Source organism: Octodon degus, unplaced genomic scaffold (genome assembly GCF_000260255.1).
Source record: "Octodon degus isolate 3935 unplaced genomic scaffold, OctDeg1.0 scaffold00072, whole genome shotgun sequence".
Classification (NCBI taxonomy): domain Eukaryota; kingdom Metazoa; phylum Chordata; class Mammalia; order Rodentia; family Octodontidae; genus Octodon; species Octodon degus.
In genome coordinates, this window is record NW_004524648.1 from 9019687 (window position 1) to 9041151 (window position 21465).

The following is a 21465-nucleotide window of genomic DNA, read 5'->3' on the forward strand; positions in this document are numbered from 1 at the left end:
AAGAGGAAATACCATGTGGAGGCAGAACACTGTGTGATGACACAGACAGAAACCCGAGAAAGGCAGCTACAGCCCAAGGAACAAGGATCGACAGCCCCCACAGCAGCTGAGGGGGATTCCTCCCTGCAGGTTTCACAGGGAGTGCGGCTCGATGACACCTTGATTTTGGACGTCAAGCCTCTGGAACTGTGGGGCAGCAAAACAAATTATACCTGAATAAATTCCAGGAAAATGTGTCTCAATTTACAACTAAAGAAATGCAAATCAAATCAATGATAAAAACGTTACTTTTTACTGACAGATCAAGAGATTTGACAGGAATAGTGTTAATACAGAATCACAAATACCACTTAACTGGCCTACCCATACCACTTTGAACATTTTCCCTTCTCCAAACCATTCTCCATACAGCAGCAAGTGTGGTTTTAACATATAAATTTTATATTAATACACAATGTATTAACCATTGTCCTATTATCTTGCTTTGAAATTCTGTTTTAGTTTTTCTCTTTAAAAAGTAAAATAAAAATCTTTGTGCAAGTTCCTGGTAGCAGTCTTTCTACTCATTCCCAAGCCAATCTGATTCCTCATTCCCAAGCCAATCTGATTCTCAAACAGCAGTTCACCACCTGCCATGAGTCCCATTACTACGTGCTCTGCCCAGAACACAAGTTCTTTCCCTATCCAAAACCCACACCTCTTTGACCCTCAGTCTTCACACTGGGCTGCACTCCCAGAACTCTTTTCCATCTTTAAAATTCTGAGACAAGGTTTTGCCAAGTCACTAGGTTGTGCAGGTTGGGCTTGAACCTATTGCCTTAGGCTCCCAGAGTTCCGGGATTACAGGCATGCACCACCAGGCCTGGCAAAAATAGCTGGTTTTTGTTTACTTATTGTCTGTCTCCAGGGGAATAGACGTTATATCCTTCTTGTTTGCTATTTTATCTTCAGCACACAGTATAGGGTCTACATTAATATGGGATGGCTAAATATTTGATGAATAAAAGGAATACAGCAACAAATGAATGAGTTCCTTGAGAACTAAAACAGAATTCTCTTAGTGTGAAAACCCTCAAATCGTCTATCATCATTTTCTTCTGTATATACTGTAGTCCCTTTCTTTCCTCCTCCCCTTCTCATAGCCCTCAAAAGTAAAAGGGAAAAAGAAAACACAGCAAGAGTCCACCTAGTTTTTAAAAGGTGGACCAATTCCCACATCTCATCAGAAAATATTCTACTCTTTGTATGGGGACAATTTCATATTGTCTAGATATGGTAGGTTTTATTTCAGAAAAATAAAATAAAATGGCACCTACATCAATCTCTGACACAGGGTTTTCACTGTTGGAGGATGTTATATGTGGGACTGAACTGGAAATGGAAATGAGGTACCAACTCATGCTATGTGGGGAGCAGTGAAGAAAAGAGCTGTGTGGGGACATGCTGCTCCCTCAGAGCACTGAGAAGGAGTAACAACCATTTGGCTTGTGAACACCATTCTTTTTATCTAAAAGGATTCAAGCTCCACAGAAATAAACTGATTCTGCCACTGGACAGGGAAACTAGAAGATGAATCTAGAATATCTTGTTGAACCAGAAAGTAGGGAAGTGCTTCCACTGGGGCCCATCTGGCACCACCTGAGTATTAAGGTAAATGGTATCAGTGACAGATTTTAATCCACTGAATACAATAAGAAACCAGAGTGATATAAGTAAAGAGATATTAAAGAGAGAACGATTCTTCTTAGTGTAGAATGCCAAGGGTTAAATACAGAAGGAATGACAAGAGTCAAGTCGTTATCACTTGGTGCTAAAACTAGTAGCTGAAAGTAGCAGAAAGAATAGGCTATTTACATACCCACCAAGTATTTCCTTACAAATTATTTGACTGACTGGGCCGCTGGGTGCCTGAATGTTTGCTAAAACATTTTTCTCCTTCCTTCCTTCCTTCCTTCCTTCCTTCCTTCCTTCCTTCCTTCCTTCCTTCCTTCCTTCCTTCCTTCCTTCTGGCAGAACCGGGGATTGGGTTTCTTTCTTCCCAGAGAATTAGTATTTACATTTAGGGTCTGAAAAAAACACTACCCTCCCCAGTGGCAGATATTACTCTGTGGGTTCAAGGTCTGTGTAAAATAAAAAAAAAAAACTAAGGAAAAAATAATCCTTTCTCTCTGCTCATCTGTCTGTAGGCTGGGACGTCAGTTTTTTTTCCTGCCTTCAGACACAAACAGAACTGAAACCATCAGCTCTCTGGGTTTTAGGCCTTCAAACTCAGACTGGAACTACCCTCTCTTGGGTCTCCTCTTGCTGAGTCTAGATCTTGTACTTCTCCGCCTTTACAACCACACAAGACAATGCCCTACAGTAAATCTCTCAGATGAATACAAGGCACTGGTGTGGGTATATGTGTCTCCATCTCCTGTTTTTTTTTTTTTTTTTTGTTTTTTTGTTTTGTTTTGTTTTGTTTTTGTGTGTGTGTGTAAAACATTGATTGATACAGATTTTGATATCAGGAGTAGTTCTGAAAGAAACTTAAGAAAAAAAACCTTTTTTAAAAATTCTGAGGTAATTTTGAGAATGAGTTTTCCGAATTGTTTATTCTGAAGTTTCTGTAATTGGTTCTCTAATCCAATTCAAGATTTTTCCTAATAATGAAGAGAGGTTGAGAGTGTATGATCCAATCTGGAAACAAATATACGCAAAGTACCTCTTCTGCATATTTCTAATCAATTTCACAAGAAGCAAGGAGTTAGGAGACAGTTTATATGATATTTCTGAATATTTTTGGAAATCAAATATAATAAAGTTGTCTGGTGGCTCCTACTGTTGTAGGACAAATGGCTCAGAGACTCTAGTTCCCAGGTCAAGAGCTGGCACAAATGGTCTGAAGGCTTCTAGCTGTGCCCTGGAAGAGAATCTCACTTTCGGATACACAAGACAGAACCAAGAATACAATAGTGCCTCCTGATAAAACAAGGAGAAAGACATAACAATCACTTCTGCGGCATCTCACCACGCTGTGTAAACCAAATCTAATCAGGAATAAGCATAAGACAGTCTATACCGAAAGGCATTTTATAAAATAACTAGAAAAGCTGCATGGCATTCCAGATTATAAGAAATTAAGGAGACAAGACAATTAAATGCCCAGCACACTCCTAGTTTGAATTCTAACCTAGAGGAACACTTTTTATTAAGGAAATTATTGGAACTGATGAAATCTAAACATCACCAATGAATACTAGAATTGTGTCAAAAATTCCATTTTCTGATTTTGATAATCATACTGTAGTTAAGAGAATGTGCTTTGTTCTTAAGAAATATTCCCTGCCTTATTTAAGGGTAGAGGGTCATAATGTCTCCAATACATTCAGACATGGCTAAAATATAACTATATGCATATATAAAAATATATAAAAAGAGAGTTGAGAAACCAACACAATAAAATGCAAACAACTAATTAAGAATCAGAGGGTTTCCTGTAATACTCTTGAAACATTTCTGTAAATTTGAAGTTATAGCAAAGTTAAAAGTTGCTAATTAGGGGCCGGGGAGATGGCTCAGTGGAATAAGTGCTTCCCTGGCAACTGTAAGGGCCTCAGTTCAATCCCTGGTTCCGCAAAAAAAAAAAAAAAAAAAAAGAAGCAAAACTAAAAGTTGGGGCCAGGGAGATGACTCAGTGGAATAAGCGCTTTCCTGGCAAGCACAAAGGCCCAAGTTCAATCCCCGGTTCTGCAAAAAAACCAAGTTGCTAATTAAAAATTCAAGTTCCAAGCCTCTTTTGGGTTTAAACATCATTAATTTATTAATTATGAACAAATAATACAAGCTCTAATGAAGGACTCAATGATAGCGAAAAGGGTTTCTCCTCTTTCTCACTGCTCAGCTCCTTCAGGCAACTACTGCTGCTGGTTTCTTATGAATTCTTTTACTAATATTTAAGCACACAAATATGGATATATACAGTTCTTTGTATATGAATTGCAATGTTTTCTAATTAAAATATTTATCTTTGGAAAAGTCTTAACATAAATAGATTCAGAAAAGCCTGATTGTTTTTAGGACTGCATAGAGTATCCATTTTATGGGTAAGTATACAATAATATTAGTGCCCACTGAATATTTAGATTGTAATCAACCTTTTATTATAATGGACAATGAAACTATAAATGTAATAGTATATATTCCTTTGTGTACATGTTTTTGTATACTTTAGATCACACTTGCAGAACTGAAAATGCTGGTTCAAATGATCTGTACAGCTTAAATTTATAAATTATTGCCAAATCCTTCTCCAAAGTGATCATATGAGTTAACACTTGTATCTACTTAGAATGTGTGTTTTATCTGTGTGTGTGTGTGTGTGTGTGTGTGTTACTAGGGATTGAACCCAGGTATTTCTAACTGAACTATATCTTCAGTTGTTTCTCTATTTTTTATTATTGAGACTGGATGTCACTAATTTGTCAAGTTGACCAGGCTGGGCTTGAACTTGTGATCCTCCTGCCTCAGCCTCCCAGAATGCTGGAATCATAAACATGCATGACCAAGCCTGGCAAGGCGTTTGTTTGTTTTAAATCAATGACACTGGACCATTTTGTAAGGATGACCTATACTGTAGTTTTCTTTTCTTTTCTTTTCTTTTTTTCAGAACTGGGGATTGAACTCAGGCCCTTGCACTTGTCAGGGAAGTGCTTATTCCACTGAGCCATCTCCCCGATCCCCTGCAGTTTTATTTTCAAAGTACACAAAACTTCAGCCCCTTTCTTTGTCCAGGCATCTGATTATACAATGCTCACTAGGTGACTTTCAACTTCTAGTAAGATTCAGTCCCCGTTTTTGGTTCCTAGACAAGACCCTCTCCTGAGGTGAAAACATCTAGTTTCTGCTTTCTTTGGCTAACTCATGGCTGTCATGTGATGGGGTTATCTAGCTTTATACTCTTAGAAGAACCATGCATTCCCAAGACAGACAGTGACAAGTGTGTTGGAAAGACTATGAGCTTTAGAGTCACACAGTCCTGGATACCTGGATTTGAATTCTGTCTGTGCTAGTTACTGACCATTGGCATTCACATACATCTGTGTAATAGTAAGTGCTAATGTGCCAGGTACTATACCAAGAGCTTGAGTCTTAGAGAACAAGACCTGGTATAACTGTTCTCAATCATTTACATAAGCAATGTCTTAGATGAAGCACAATGATGTTGTAAGAATTATAGTTTTTATTTATCACTCCTCACTCCTTTTCTTCCATCTAAACACAGTCACAGGTGTTTCAAAAACAGTATTTAAGACATTAGCAGACACATTGGCCAAGCACTGGCCGTGACTCATCCACATGGCTGCACTGATAAAGGTTCTACAATCTGAGGTACAGGATCTCAGGACAAATCCTGAGGGCATTTCACTGACCTTCTCAGACCAAAAAGCTACAACTCTTGTTGCATAGGTCCTGCTTTACCTTGGTCTTAACCATCCAGCAGAAAAGTATGAAGACGAAATTATAAGAAATAAAGCCATTAGCAGAGATAAAAAGAATATCACAAGAGCTCAGAGAGGAACTGGGCATGGTGGCACACATCTGTAATTCCACCATTCAGGAAGCTGAGACAGGAGGATCACCGCGAGTTTGAGTGGCCCTCTGCCCAAGTCATACAACAAAAGGCTGTAAAGGGGAGACATCACAGTTCTGTTTTAAATTTTTTAACTAACTGAATGTTATGTCAAGATGCTCAGCAATTTTACCTTCTTACTGTTAGAAAATAGTAGAAACAAACGCACTTCCCCCATAAAAGACTATGAAGGTGCTGGATGAGTTGGTTTAAAAAAAAACAACAAACATGCTATACATTTTACAATATCAGTGTATGAATAAATCACAATAGAATTACTTGGCTATGAAATGCTGAGTGCCAACTAATGACAGAAATGAAGAACTAGACCAAAACATAAGAATGACTCTCTTTTAACAAGTACTATACATGCGCACGTGTGCGCGCGTGTGTGTGTACGGTGGGGTATTGGGGATTGAATCCAGGGCTTCACATGAAGTCTACCACAGACCTAAACTTCACAACCTTGAAACTCTTATTAATAATAATATGACACTATCTTTTCCTATCAGCAATAAATTAATTCTTCTAACATGGAACTCAACCTCTATACACGTATTCTTTTCATTCATTCCAGGTAAAAACTATCTCCTGTGACAGTAACCATTTTGCTACCTACCATATTCATGGAAGTAGTTAACTATGCCTTGCCTTAGCTGGGGAGTTAGCTATTTAGAGATTAACAGTGGTCTGGAAAAATGAAGGCTACCCAGGCTTGAGTTAGAAACTTCATTGGTAGGAACACACACAATTATACAAATTGATAACAAATAGGCATTCTAAATATAAACCTTTACAGTAGAGTACTGAACACTTTCTAAAAAAATTTTTTTGAGATAGGTTCTCACTATGTATCCCAGGCTAGCCTTCACCTCATGGCAATCCTCCCGTCTCAGCCTCTAAGTGCTAGAATTACAGGCATGTACCATCACAGTAAATTGAGTTTGGACACTCCTCAAACACAAATTCCAAAACTGTCTTATGACCAAGTAGAAAAACCTAATACTGGTGTCATATTTACACTGTAGGAGGCTTCTTTACTTTACACTGTTCTTAGGCATCCCACCCATGGGGGTGTCTCTAGATGACAGGAAACCAATCTGATGTATCTGTCACTTCTTGATAATTATGCCTAGTGTAGTAAACGGCAGAAACCCTAACCATATACCACTTTTTAAAATCAGTATTTTTGATGCCAGTTTATATAATATGTGAAAGCTTTGGCTGTATTGAAGGCAGTATATTCCTGGTGTGACTGCAAATCTTTAGGCAGCCAGACAGCAGCTTTTGGGCAAAGGCTGGGCAACAGTCATGGCAGGAGACACTGAAGAGAAACAGATTGCTAATGGCAGTGAATGGATCATTTCTATTTCAGTTTACTGTTTTATGTTCAATAAACAGATTCACACAGTACAGTTACTTATTATGCCTCTGTTTTGTGTTTAGCACTATGGTAGGTATTTTTTATTTATGTTACTAATCGTAGTTGCACCAAATCATAGAAAATATCTGTAAAACCCTCATTTATTTGTGGTTCCATACAGAAAGGAAATTACCATACATGTATGCTATTTACAGTCTCTGCTATTTGGATAAAGATAAATTACAAAGTACAGCTGTCACTAGTCTGGATAGACAATGCTTTCTACTATAGAATGGACCATACAAACAGACTAGGATGCTTCCCAGCTGCTCCTACGTGTTCAGCTTCTCTTCTTGTTGAAGTGGGCTGATAGCTACCATGGAAGTGAGCAGGGGATTTAAAAACCAGCAGAAATACTTACTGAGTGAATGACTGAATGGATAGCTAACAACCTTGTCCTTCCTTGGTTCTCCTTGGCTTTCCTTGGCAGAGTCTGTAAGATCATTTAAAGTTTTGGAAGTACGTCTATTTTGACTACACTGGTTCTGCTATCTAGGAATAGGGAATATCTTTCCATTTTCTAGTGTCCTATTAATCATCTTTTTCAAAGTATTGCAGTTTTCACTGTAGAGCTTATTTTTACTTCTTTGGTTAGGAAAAAATCTTAAATATCTAATTTTTCCTATATGCTATTATGAATTATTTTATTTTCCTAGTTTCTTTCTCAGTGAGTTCATTATTGGTGTATAGAAATGCTATTGACATTCTCTTAATGAATAGAATGATTTTTTCTAATGATGTTTGTAAATAGGATCACAAGTCTGCATCTTGTACAGCAATAAACCACTAAAAAGAATATATGCAATGTATTATTTGTTGAAACTGTACTTTTGATTTGATTTGAAACTGTCTCATTGCTAAATGTTTATCAATAAAACTTTGAAAAGAAAAAAAAAAAGAAATGCTATTGATGTCTATGTGCTGATTTTGTAACCTGCCATAGTAATGAATTTTAATGCAATCCCAATCAAAATACCAACAACGTTCCTCACAGGACTAGAGAAAAAAATACTAAAGTTCACACAAAGGCAGAAGAAATCTGGAACAGCAAAAGTAATCCTGGACGACAGTAGCAAAGCAGAAGAATCATAATCCCAGACTTCAAATTACATTACAAAGCAAAAGTGATTAAAAATAGCATGGTAATGGCGCTAAAAGAGACATGTGGGCTTTCTCTCAGTTGTCAAGATCAGCTCGCTGGTGCAGCTGGGTACACGGAGCCAACATGCACGTAGCAAGGAGCTGGGTCTGGGGTTTGTCGTAAAACCTACGTAATCCTGCAAAGGCCCTTCGAGAAGTCCCGCCTTGATCAAGAATTGGAGCTAATCAGTGAGTATGGGCTCCAGAACAAGCGAGAGGTCTAGAGGGTCAAATTTAGTCTGGCCAAGATCCACAAGGCTGCCTGGGAGCTGCTAATGCTGGACATTTTAAAAGGACCCACAGCTACTGTTCGAAGGCAACGCTCTCCTGCGGTGACTCATCCACATCGGGTGCTGGATGAGGGCAAAATGAAGCTGGATTACATCCTGGGCCTAAAAATTGAGGACTTTCTGGAGTGGTGCCTGCAGACTCAGGCCTGGCCAAATTCATCCAACACACCCGTGTGCTCATCCGCCAGCGCCACATCAGGGTCCGCAAGCAGGTGATGCATATACTGTCCTTCATGGTGCGCCTGGAATCCTAGAAGCACATCAACTTCTCCCTGTGCTCCCATATGGGGGAGGCCGCCCAGGCTGCGTGAAGAGGAAGAATGCAAAGAAGGGCCAGGATGGGGCTGGTGCTGGGAATGATGAGCAGGAAGATTAAGCCCACCCTTGAATTTCTGTCGAAGGATTTAGTTTTCTAGTTAGAGAATAAAGCAGGATGAATAAAACAAAACAAAACAAAAACAAACAAAAAAGACATGTGGATCAATGGAACAGAAGAGAAGATGCAAAAGTAATTCCAGGCACAATTCAGCTATCCAATCTTTAGCAAAGGGACCGAAAACACACACTGAAGGAAAGATAGTCTCTTTAATAAATGATGTTAAGAAAAATGGCTATCCAGAGACAAATGATTGAATCTAGATCCATATACCTCTCCATGTACTAAAATCAAAATGGATCAAAAATCTAAGTTAAAACAGAAACAATCCACTGGAAGATAAAATAGTTAAAACTCTCAAAATCATAGACATAGGCAAGAATTTTCTGAACAGAACCCCAGTTGCACAAGAAATAACATCAAGAATCAACAAGTGGGATTATATCAAATTTAAAAGCTCATATACAACAAAGGAAACAACCAAAAACAGAGTGAAGAGAACTACAACCTATAGAATGGACAAAAATTCCAACTATTCCTCAGATAGAGGACTGATATCTAGAATATATCAAGAACTCAAAAACATTAGATCTTCCAAAATAAAAAAATCAGTAAAAAACGGGGAACTGAAAAGAATACTTCTCAGAAGAAGTATAAATGGCCAATAAGTACATTAAAAAATGTTCAAAATCTCTGGTCATTAGAGAAATGCAAAGTAAAACAACAGGGAAATTCCATTTTACTTCAGAAAGAATGGCTACCATCAAAAGATCAAATGACAACAAATGCTGGCAAGGTTGGCAGGGTGCACCCTTCTACCTTGTTGGCAATATAAGCCAGTACAAACATTATATAAGTCAGTATGCAGATTCTTCAAAATATTAAAATTAGGGGTCCGCCAGATAGCTCAGCAGACTAAAGCACAGGTTTGATCCCCAGGCGTGCCATGCTGGCCCCACCCTGGAGGCATGCTGAGATGGGGACTGAGACTGGGTGTGGTGGTATGCACCTGTAATCCCAGTGCTTGAGAGGCTGAAAACAGGAGGATCACTATGAGTCTGATCTGTATAGTGAGACCCTGTACTAAATACACTAAAATACACACACACACACACACACACACACACACACACATATTCAAACTAGAAATTCCATTTGACACAGTTATTTCCTTTTTAGGTATCTTTCCAAAAGAGTTAAAGATATCATATTACAGTGATACATGCATATCCATGAACACAATTAATAATGGCTAAATTTTGAAGATAGCTCGTATTTCCATCACAGATGAATGAATAAAAGTGATATTTATACACAATAGAATACCACTTTTCCATAAAGAAAGATAAACCTGAAGTTATTTGTAGGCAAATGGATGAACCTTGAGACCATAATGTTAAAAAACTAGCTACATAAGCTTAAAAATTGCATGGTTTTTCTTGCATGAGAAGCCCAACATATAAATAAAGAACAAAATAAAAGATAACAGGAAATATGGAGATAGATCTTTTCCAAAAGGAAAAGGGAACAACAGATGGAGATGGGGTAGGGGGGAGGAAAGAGGATGAAAAAAGAATTAATACATATGCCAATAAATGATACTTATAACTCTCCACTGTGAATGTGATCTTTATATACAGTAAACATGTACTAATAAAAATTGAAAGAAATCCTTTAAAATTACTGTGGTGGTTGATACATTGTGTCAACTTGAAAAATGTCAGAAGCTTGGAAGCTTGGCTGGATCCTCTTGGTGATTCCATGCCCTGGGGCATAACCCCCCCAGAGCCCACTCTAGAGTGACTCAGCACCAAAAGGGTATATAAAGGGTTGAGGAAGGCTGCTGTGGTCCCACTTCCTTGGAGGAGCTCCCGTCTTCAATGCACCACTTCCTTGGAGCTTGATAGATGCATCCGCACCACTTTGGAGGAGCCTGGATCTTTGCAGAGTTGCTGCCACTTTCTCAGAGGAGCTTCAGTCTTCACAATCAGCGTAGAAAGGAGATAGGCTCAACAGACCCTACAGCTGCTGCTCCTCCTCTGCTCTTCTGTTTTCTGCTGCCATGAATTGCTGTTCTCTGCCATGTGCTACTTTTACCTGGGAGCCAGCCGAGTGTAGACTGAAACCTCCACAAACTGTGAGCTTAATAAACCTTTCCTTTCTTCATTTTAGGTGTCAGGTATTTTGTCCTAACAATGAGTAAAAAGTAACTGAGATAGTTACATTTTCTAGTGTGATGTTTTTAGTACATCTTACATTTTGCATTATCCTTATGATTCATACATTTGGCTTTTTTTTTTTTTTTTTTTAATGTGTGTCTGTGTTAGCACACTTCTTTGTTATGAAAGTTGAGTTAGTTTATTATGAAAGTTCCTTCTGGTCAGTGGTGTGGGACTTCTGTCATTTAAAGAGCCTTATGTTTGGGCAGTGGACATGAGCCTCTAGGAAAGGAGGTTAGAGACACATACTATTCTCATGCTGTGAGCATCCAGGGGCACACGGAACCTTTACGGTACTAATTTGGTACCACTGTGACTCAGCCTCCACAGGGAAATTAGGAACTCAGGTGGCATCCTGAGGCAATTTATCAAGAGGTGTACCATGGGGCCTCTCAATAACAGCTAGTCATTTGGGGACTGTGTTTTTATGGTAAGAAGAAAGGAGCTAAGTTTGAAATGCTTAAAGAAGATGTGAAAAATATGAACATTGCCACTCAGTAAACAGTTTTCATCTTTAAATGATGCCTAGGATGTTGCATTGTACAGATTTGTTTGCGCACTGTAATCAAATTTCCTAAGATACTATATGCCAGATTACTTTTTATTTTTACTTATTTATAGTAAATTATCATAAGGACTAAAGAGAGTTTTTATTAAGGGAGGGGAGATTTGGAACCATGGTGAGAGTCACTGTTCAAATCACCAAGTATTAAACAGGTCCATATTCAGACCATAAAAACCAACACACTCCTTTGTACTCTGCTTTAACCAGTCAGTTCATCTCTTCTTGTGAAAATAACCGAGTGTTGTCTATACTCAGGAATACCAGACATTAGGAAGTGAACTAAGAGAATAAGAATGTAGTGGCAAAGAGAAAGAGTCAAACTAAAAACAGATCAAATACATCAGGAAATGGAAAAAACAAATAATTTTCCTCACTTTTTTCCTTAGTTCTTTTAACAGAAATTAAATCTTTTTTATTGCTGGATCAAACTGAGAAAGGAATTTCTGTAGGTGAATGAGTTGCCAATTTAAGACAAATACTGCAGTATTTATTTTTTGCTTAAGTGTCACCCCAACCATGACTGTGCATTTGGAGCTTCATGGGCCAAGAAGGAAAGCTTTGGCTGAGGCAGAAGGTAGCCGTCCTCTGGTTCAACCTTGCTCACTGAAGCACGACATAGTTTCTTTAAATGTTAGTATTACTTTTCAGAAAAGTGAAAGAAAAGCTGACACAACTTGGAAGTGGCAATCATTCCCACTCTTTAACAAATCTCATCATCCTCTATATTATAAAAACTGACACTAAGTGATGTAATTTGAATAACTAAAAAATAAATATTCTTAGTTTTAAATTTATGGAAATACTCTGTATCAAGTTTTTGGTTATAATTCATCTAAATTTAAGAAGTCAAGGGTTTGGCCAGGAAAGCCAGTGTATTTGGCAGAGTTAGGCTCAGAGTACAGCTGGCTCACTCTGCTGTGGAGGGGCCAGGACAAGGATTCTACCAATGTAGCTGTGGTGTCCACCAGGGGAGGAGGTCTAAGCAGTGGCCTGCCTGATGGGAAAATTAACCATGTATAGGAGGATTGAGAAAATAAGTAAATACAACAGGATAACTGAAGCCAGGTTTCTCCCTGCTACAGAAGAGAATTACAAATATATAAGATGAAAGATTAAAATAAATTCTATGACATTGGACTAAGATGAAAGATATCAATATGAACTAATGATATTTAAAATAGACAAAGAAATACTCATACAGCCATCCTTGGTATCCATAGGGGATTAGTCCCAGGACTTCTGTATCTATTGTGGATGCCCAAGTCCACAGATTCTCAAGTTTTTTTATAAAATGGTGAGATATTTATACATAACCTTTAATATCCTTGTGTACATTTTAAATGACCATTATATTACCACACTTAAAACATCCAATAAATGCCTATACATCACTTCGTTTGCATGGATTCAGCACAGTGCTTGATACATTGTAAATTTAAGTTTTGCTTTTTGTGGAACTTTCTAGAATTTTTTTCAAATATTTTCATCAACAATTGGTTGAATCTATGTTTGCAGAGCCTGCAGATATAGAGGAATAACTGTAGATGAAAATGTGTATGAGTGCACAAACAATTCCCTGCCTACTCCCCAGCTCTTTGCTGAGAAAGTCTAAAGCAAATGACATGTTTGTGACAACCAAACTTACACCTAGATCTTGATTTCCAACTGTCACATTCTCTCAGGGGACCAAGGTGTTTGGAGAAATCACGGACTCCATTACTGGGACAAGGAAAGTACAACATGAAACTGGAGTACCCTAATGAGCCAGAACATATGAAAGTTCTCAAAGAATAGCAGGGACACATCAAAGACCCTATAGCTAGCTAAAAGGGGTTTTCTCTATCCAAATCTGGGATAGAGTTCAGGTTACTGGAAAAAAGAGAGACTGAATTCTAACATGGACTGTTATTTATTGATGGGGGATCTAGCCCAGGGCCCCATGGTAGGCAAGATCCCTACCAGTAAGCTGTATCTCCAGACCCATTTGATTTTGTTCTCTGTCCTGGTTGTATGGGCTACAGTTTTAACCTCACAAGCCTTCTAGAAGACAGATACCATTGATTACAAGGGTGATCAGAACAAATGAAGATGAACTGGCACAATTCCAGTACCACAAATGAACAAATAGCTTAAATCTATGTTCTTCTCACAGTATGGATGCTTGTTTAAAGAGCTTTGTATGTGGATGCCTGCATATCAGTCCATATATAATATAATGTGTAAATACAGTCTTTCTTTGGACACAGAGAAGCAATGCATTTATTATGTCAGGGCACTACCAAACAGATGAAGATAAAAATTGCTTTGGTTGTTAATGCATACAAAAACATTTTTCTAAGTTGTATTACTAGTATCAGCTGGAAGAAAATATTTTTCCTGGGAAATAACTCATAAAAGATGGTATCAATTAAGTTGGCCTTAAATTGTTCCTTTCCTTAAATTCTGACTAAAAGATAAATCACTTTCTTTTAAAGGGAAGAAAAATCTTTCTTACTGTTGAAAATCTGTGGTTGGGACATAGCTTTGACTTTTAAAAATAATTTTCATATTGAAATAATTTAAAACTTAAAAGTTGTAAGGAGAGCAGTGAAAAAAAAAAAGCCCAGAATTCTTACTTGAATGATTTTCCAACTGTCAGCATGTTTCCATATTTTGTCTTATTCTCACATATATGAGTGTATACAGTCTATAAAAAATGCAATTATGTATTTTATACCCATACATCTATTTCACTTAATTAATTAAACAGGTTAAAGTAATCTATCTAAAATTAACAATGTATTCCAACCACAAAATTATATATCATTTTGTTCTTAAGTGATGCACAACTCAAGGTATTAAAAGTAGCTGATGGAGCTAGGAAAACTGAAGGTTTCGTTCTGGCTTGGTTTTTAGACTGTTGGCTAGCTTATACACCAGTCCAGTAATCAAACTAAGATGTCTGTGGAAGCCAAGGAAAGCAAGATGTCTATGGAAGCTAGGAAGCCAGACAGATAAGTGAAACAGAAAGGAAGTGAGTCAAGCAGGGCAGAGTGGGGACTCTAACAAGCATGTGCCCTCTATAAAATGCGAGTGGTGGTTACTCTGGCAGATGGTTCCCATTCTGAAATGTGGGCAAGTTGTGCCAGAACTGCTGGTTTTTCAAGGGAAGCTGAAAATTTTTTATTCCAGGATGCTATCCTATTTTAAAATGGGACTAATGTGTACAGAAGCCAAAACTGGTGTGGGCATTTTTAAAATATGATTTATAGCTTGCATATAATCACCATAGTGCCACCTGACAGGTGTGACAATAATTCTCATTTAATTTCTGGTCATGACTAATCAGAGTTGTAACGCCATAAATAGGTAATACTCATTGTGCAAAACAATGAGAAAATGACCTCTCTGCAAGGATCCTGCAGTCTATTCTTTCGCAAAGGAAGTGATGCAATATAAACTTCGTTCTTCTGGCAAGGATTGATTCCATATTACAAAACAACATCTGCAAAACAGAGCTTTTAAAGGAACTTTACAGCGTTCCTACTTATAAAGAATCTGGTTCAAACACAGTAATTACCAGGAAATTTGTAATGAATCAAGAGAACAGATTTTTAAAAATTTTAGAAACAAGGCCAACCTTAAGATTAACGTACCACTATTGTACTTATATATTACTAACTAGAATGAGTAATGGTGAAGTTTAAGATTTATAGATTTATAACTATTAATAAAATAAATTTAATTTATATTTTTAAACATCTTATCATCCTTTAAGAAACATTTCAAAGCCTTTTCCATAAGGCTTTTCTTGGTATTGCTAGCTTGAAGGAATCTATCTTCCTGGACTTAGATGATAACTACTGTCTCCACACTTTATCTGCCAATCAACTGGATTTTGCCTCAGGAAACCCTTCTGTTGCACTTTTGAACTATTAAATGTTCTTATATTTCTTTACAATAGTTTCTCCAATAGTTCCTAGAACAACAGTGTTACTCCAGGTGCTCTGTGATTGTTTGTTTCTTGGTCTATGATAGTATGGAAATAGTGTCTAGGGACTTTCAGACAGGTTGATATCACAATCCAAGAGAGATCTGTGGACTGACTTCATTAACAAAGCATAGGCCAGTTTAGATGCTGTCAGACTCACTCGCTGAGGTCTCGTGGTAAAGAAACAAGCTGGTATGAGTATCACACAGCAGCACCACGTTAGAAAGGATAGCATGTGAGGACAGTATATCAAATCTAACACAAAAGAATATACCAATCAGAAGATATATTTTTATTACTTTTGATGTTTACACTCATTTTAATTTTTAATAAAACCTGTGTCTAAATTTATAATTTACTATTATTAGCTAACATAGATGCATATTATGAATGTGAAACATAATCCATAATGTGTTAAGAGTTGGGGCCTTCAGATGACTAGGTTATGAGACAGTCACTCTCATGAATGAGATTAATGCCCTTATAAAAAAGCCTTATGAGAGTTTGTTTGTCTTGTGTGCCATGCAAGGACTCAGCACGAAGGCAGCTTCCATCAGAACAGGACTTCATCAGACATTGAGACTGCAGGCCCTTTCATCTTAGATTTCCCAGCCTCCAGAATTCGGAGCAGTAAATGTCTGTTGTTCACAGATTAGCCAGTTGGTGGTAGTTAATTAACCAGTTTTCAACTTGAGTGGGAATGTCCAGCTGACTTATGTCAACATGGTTTCTGGAATGGCTTAAAAAGAGAATGGGAGGGAAGGGTTTCAGCTGATCTTCCTTGAAGGAGCTTCTTTGGGGCTGATTTTCTTTGAGAGAGTTCACTGTTTTTTTTTTTTTTTTTCAAATGAGATTTGGCTGGTTTCCTTCTTCACGAGCACTTCAATCCTCATCTTCATCTTAGATGTCATCTCCTGTCTTCTGGTGGAGATCTCTGAGTCTTCCTGCTCAGATCCTTCAGCCTTCTGACATACACTTCAGCTTCCAGCACTGGGCCTTGGGCCCTTCCTGTAGAGTTCCTCAGTTTTCTGATGTAGGCTTGCACAGAACACTGTGGTGTGCTTCAAACCCTCAACTGGATCCTTCAGTTTCCAACACACAGACCAACATCTTGCACTCTTCTACATTTGAGTCTAGTAAGCACTGACTAATACACGGTCTAAGATATTCTGTTATAGCAGCCTGAACAGACTAAAACATTAAGGAAGTAAAATGTGTATTACTTGTTTTTAATACTAATCCTTCACCATTTTATAGATGCTTCTGTTCCAGAAAGACACATCCGTTCTGAATGTGCAGTTATAGTGAATCAAATTATGATGGTGGAAGCATGTCCAGAGAAGTGATGATCATCAGTGTATACCAGGTTTTATTGATAGATATAATTTCTTCACACACTGACTAGCTTTGGAGCCAAAAGTCATGCGAAAATGTGTTATTTGCAGAGATGACTGACTAAAGGAGAAAAACCATCAAAATTAGAAAGCACTGACATGTAAAGAAATACATAACTTCAAAAAGAATTATTTGGAAAAAAGTATGAATTTTAAAAAGCTGACATTACAGGTTAGCCTTCAAGGCAGCTCAGGAGGACATTAAGTTCCAGCTGAGACTGGCCTAGAGAAGCAGAGATCTTGGGCTGGGTTGCTGAAAGAGCCTCTGCAAAAGCTACAGGCTGTTGTTACCTGTGGGTTCAGAGACTGACAAGAGATAGAAGCTCAAACTACATCTTGAAGGCCTTTGAGGGGGCACATGCAGCCTTAACGATGAAACTGTTGCCCGAGACTTGATGCGAGGTAGAAGTTCATGATTATAGAAGTTAACTTTATCCCACCATACCTTTATCACACCGTAATGTTATGGTGTTTGTTTTTACAGTTAGAGTTCAAATGCATTTTTAATGTATATTTAAATTAATATCTGGCTTTGTAGAAAGCACACTACCATTAAAAGTAAACCTTTATATTTTGAATGCCTAAAAGATCAATCTATGCTCTAAATACTTCTTTTAGGAACAAGGATTATGTCATTTGTTACTGTATTTTTATAGCTCAGAGGGTGTTTGGTTTTCCAAGGCAATGTTCATCAGTCCCTCACTTGTTCACTATGAATGAATCACTTATTTCTTTGCCTGTCCTTTGGTTGCAGCACGTTCAGGAAAGGAGTGGTACAGAGTAAATGGTGAATGGCATTTCCTGGTTTATAAAACTGGTGACTTACAAGGTTTAGGTAACATAAGGAACTACAAATATATGTAGATTTTACAATTCCCTGCTCTATGCATATTGAACATGCATATATAGTAACATGAAAATTAATTTCATATAAATTAAAAGTTGTATACTAATTTCTCAAAATTCATTTTTCAATTTCAGAATTCATTTAAACCGCATTTAAAAAACCCATAAAATTAGTATATGTATTATTTTAATATATACTAGTAGAAGTTAAAGACTACAATATTTTAAGGTTTTTACTAACAATGAAAATATTTTAAGGGATAAAAATATTCACAGAATAATCCCACTCTAGAAATTCCTACATTAGCAACTTCTCATATCTTTCTAAAAGATAACTTCTCATATCTTTCATGTAATCCATGTATGTATATTTTACAAATATATAACATAATTTTTTGTTTTAAAAAATAATTTATAGTATCATTTAAGTCAGAAAATTTAGTTGACTGACTTTCTAAAAGGTCCTTTATGTTTTAAACAATATGTTACATATTCTCATACACAATGCATACCACATAGTTGCTTTTTTTTTTTTTTTTTTCTGCTTAGTATGCCTTCAATACTATGGCAAAGATAGGGTTGTGCTCTTCCACATTTTGTCCCTCCCTGCAGTCAGTAGGGCCATATCATTAACTCTAGCCAACAGGCTGAGGTCTATACAGAGTTGGGCCAAAACAAAGCTGGTGCACCCAGGCCATGGCGATGGAGGAAGCTGTCTGGGAGGCAGTTGCAAGGCTGATGCAGCAGCACGTGTGCTCCGCCACTTCCCCAAGAGACTCCTGGATGGGAGTGGAACTAAGGCTATTCTGTGAGTCACAGAAGGTGTTCTGTGACAGAGAATGGTTTGTGTAACCTTCCCTTCCCCTAACACACAGCTCCTCCTCAGTGGCATTTCTGTAGTGCTCATGTTTCTACACAACAGTACAGACAGGTTGTAACTGATGTACTTTGAGGCTGTTCCTGGCTTTGTGACTGCTGCTCTGATTCTAAAACATGGTATCATTAACATTTTATACTGTATACAATATTTCTGTGGGGTAAATTCCTTCAAGTAGAATTAATGGCTCATGGAAGAGTACATTTCAAAAAATTTTAATACATCAATAACCAAACTTCAAAAGTTCCTAAAGGGATGCACACACAAGAGGGATGCGTCCATCTCTTACATTTTATTCCATGACCTCCAGTCTTTATAGAACTCAAAATTGTACACACAAAAAACAGATATCAAGAATATTTTCAATTGATTTGCTATTCAGACCTAAATGACCTGAGAAAACTCAGCCAGCCCATCCTAGTACAGACTTCCCACCATTTACACCCCTCCTGAGTCTGTGTGTTCTGAACTTTATTTGTCCTTCTGTTTCTCCTGCCAGCTACTCCCTAGTCTTTCCTTCCTCCCTCAGCCTTCCTGCAGGGGTCTGGACACTCTTCTCTGCAGCCTCATCTGCCACTCACTGTCTTTGGTTCCAAACCCAGGCCACCACTTCCACCTTCCCACTCCTCCCCGGTGCTGCAAACACCTTCAGCCACACTATTCTCCTGGATGCTTCCTGCTACATCTCCCCTCCTATATTGCTTCATCCTGGATGTCTGCCCTCCCTTGTATAAGACCAATCCAAAGAGGCCTAGGTAAAGTGGACTGTAAGGTAAGTCCGTATCTTTCAATATGCCTTTAAATAACCTTGTCCACTTATCACCATTTCCTGGGCTTAGAGGTAGAAGTATTTTAGTTTGAGAGTTTTTCAGTTTTGTTTTCAATAATTTAATGATTTATAGGCCTTTGAAAGAGTAGATCAACTAGATTACTTTTTAAAGGCTGAATTAATTTTAACAGGAAAGCTACTTGACTCCCCCCATTACATTGAACCCTTAACAGACAGTGCATGAAACAATGGCTTCCTGTGGGCATCTGGAAAAGTGAGCGCATTCCTTAAGAAAGAGGGGGATGGATCTAGCCTGAGGAAGGCAATAAAGAGAAAAGGTTGAAGGAAACTGGGAAGTAGCACCAAGAATGACAGATAGGGGAAGGAGCAGAACTTCTGCCCTCTAAGCAGAATTCTGAAATCTACATTTTTTGTTTAGACATTTCTTCCATCTTGCTATGGAATGTTCCAGTAGGATGTTTCACTATGTTCCTCAGTCACATTCTGTACTGTGGGAAGCAGCTGAGGTGGAAATCAGTCACATGTGAGGGGCTAAAGCAAGGCCAGCCCGAGAACACAGAGCGCCTGAGGAGAGCCAGAGAGACAAGTTGCTAGCCGTTCTCTCCAACAGGAGAGAGGTTTCACCTGTTATCAACCTCTTGCTGATTGTATAAACACACTGCAGTTCTTTTCTCCTATTAGGAGAGAGAGCCCCACCTGACCTCAGCTTTCTGCATTCCGATTGTTGTCTTCATTTCTTTATCCTTCTCTGTCCTCCCCCACAAGAATTTCAAGAGCTGCATGGGATGTGGCACTGTGTAAAACTAAACTTAACGTTACTAGTTAAACCTACTCATTTTGCCGTCTTCATTTCCACAAATGGTTATCCACTTAAGCACACCCTGGAAGTCAACCAAGGCTCTTCTTTCCCAGTCTACCTCCAGTCTCTGGGATGCCAACTGTGTCTCTCATATCCATTCCCTGTTCTTCAGCTCCATTTCTTGGTCTGATTTTCCACAATGCACATATTTCAGGCACTGCAACAGATAATGTCCAGCTTCTATCCACACTCTTTCTCCACCCTTCTCTGCAAGAGTCTGATTCTATTTAGGTGATAACCCCTTGTTTAGCCTTGTGCTCAGGAAACAGGATCCTATCCCTAGCTCTAGGAGTGTGGACTTTGGTCAGCCTGAGGAAAAACTGGAGGTTCAAGTCCTCTTCTCAGTAGTCCATGATCAGATTAGGAAGGCAGCTATGCTCACCACTGTACCACCAATGCAGGTATGTGATCACAATAGGAAGGCTTTCCTGGATCCGAGTGATGAGGGGAACTTTTTTGTTTAATATTTTAAAGGGCATACACAGCCTGGATTTCCACCTTGAGGAAAAAAGAGATGATTTAAAGGGTAGATCGAAGCCCCAATGAAATGTTAAGGCCTTAGATCCAAGGAAACAGGACCTGGGTCCTTGAGTTCATGACTGAACAGCTGAATCATCCAACACTAGATTCATCCTACCTTTAGGCTTTGTCTCAGAGGAGAGAAGTAACTTGTTGGGCTTTAAACCACTTCTAGTTAGGTTTTCTATTATTCATAGCCAAAGCATTCCACTTCAAACAAGAGGTTGGCTTCACAGAAAAGTTGGTAAGGTTGATTTTAAACTGAGTTTCCTGTGGAATATCCAAGTGGAAACAAGATCAAAAGATGGGTAAGAGAAGTGCGCAAAAATTCAAAAATTGGTATGGAAGTGACGAAGTACCATGCCAAGGCATGACTATGACTCATGATGGCTAATAATTATTCAATGCTCTTAATTTTTTGAATTTCCATTCTCATTTTACAAATGAAAAAATGCCAAAGGTTAAAAAGGTCAAGGATGGTAAGCCAAGATTTAAACCTAGCTGTCTGACAACAGAGTAAATCCTCTTAACTTTTTATGCTGTGCTACTACATTTAAGTCAAAGGAAAACAATGGAGTCACATGGG

At 38.2% G+C, this 21465-nt stretch overlaps 1 protein-coding gene and 1 pseudogene across 1 annotated transcript in view; one reads left to right on the forward strand and one right to left on the reverse strand.

The window, feature by feature from the left end:
- The window catches only part of LOC111817840 (unconventional myosin-Id-like), a 91963-nt gene that overhangs the window by 870 nt on the left and 69628 nt on the right, over positions 1-21465 (reverse strand). The window contains exons 2-3 of the mRNA XM_023719856.1: positions 3025-3029; positions 2160-2166 (exon numbers count right to left, since the gene is read on the reverse strand). Of these exons, the coding sequence (XP_023575624.1) occupies positions 2160-2166; positions 3025-3029 (12 nt within the window). The remainder of the gene's footprint in view (positions 1-2159; positions 2167-3024; positions 3030-21465) is intronic.
- On the forward strand, positions 8260-8840 carry LOC101587841 (annotated as a pseudogene).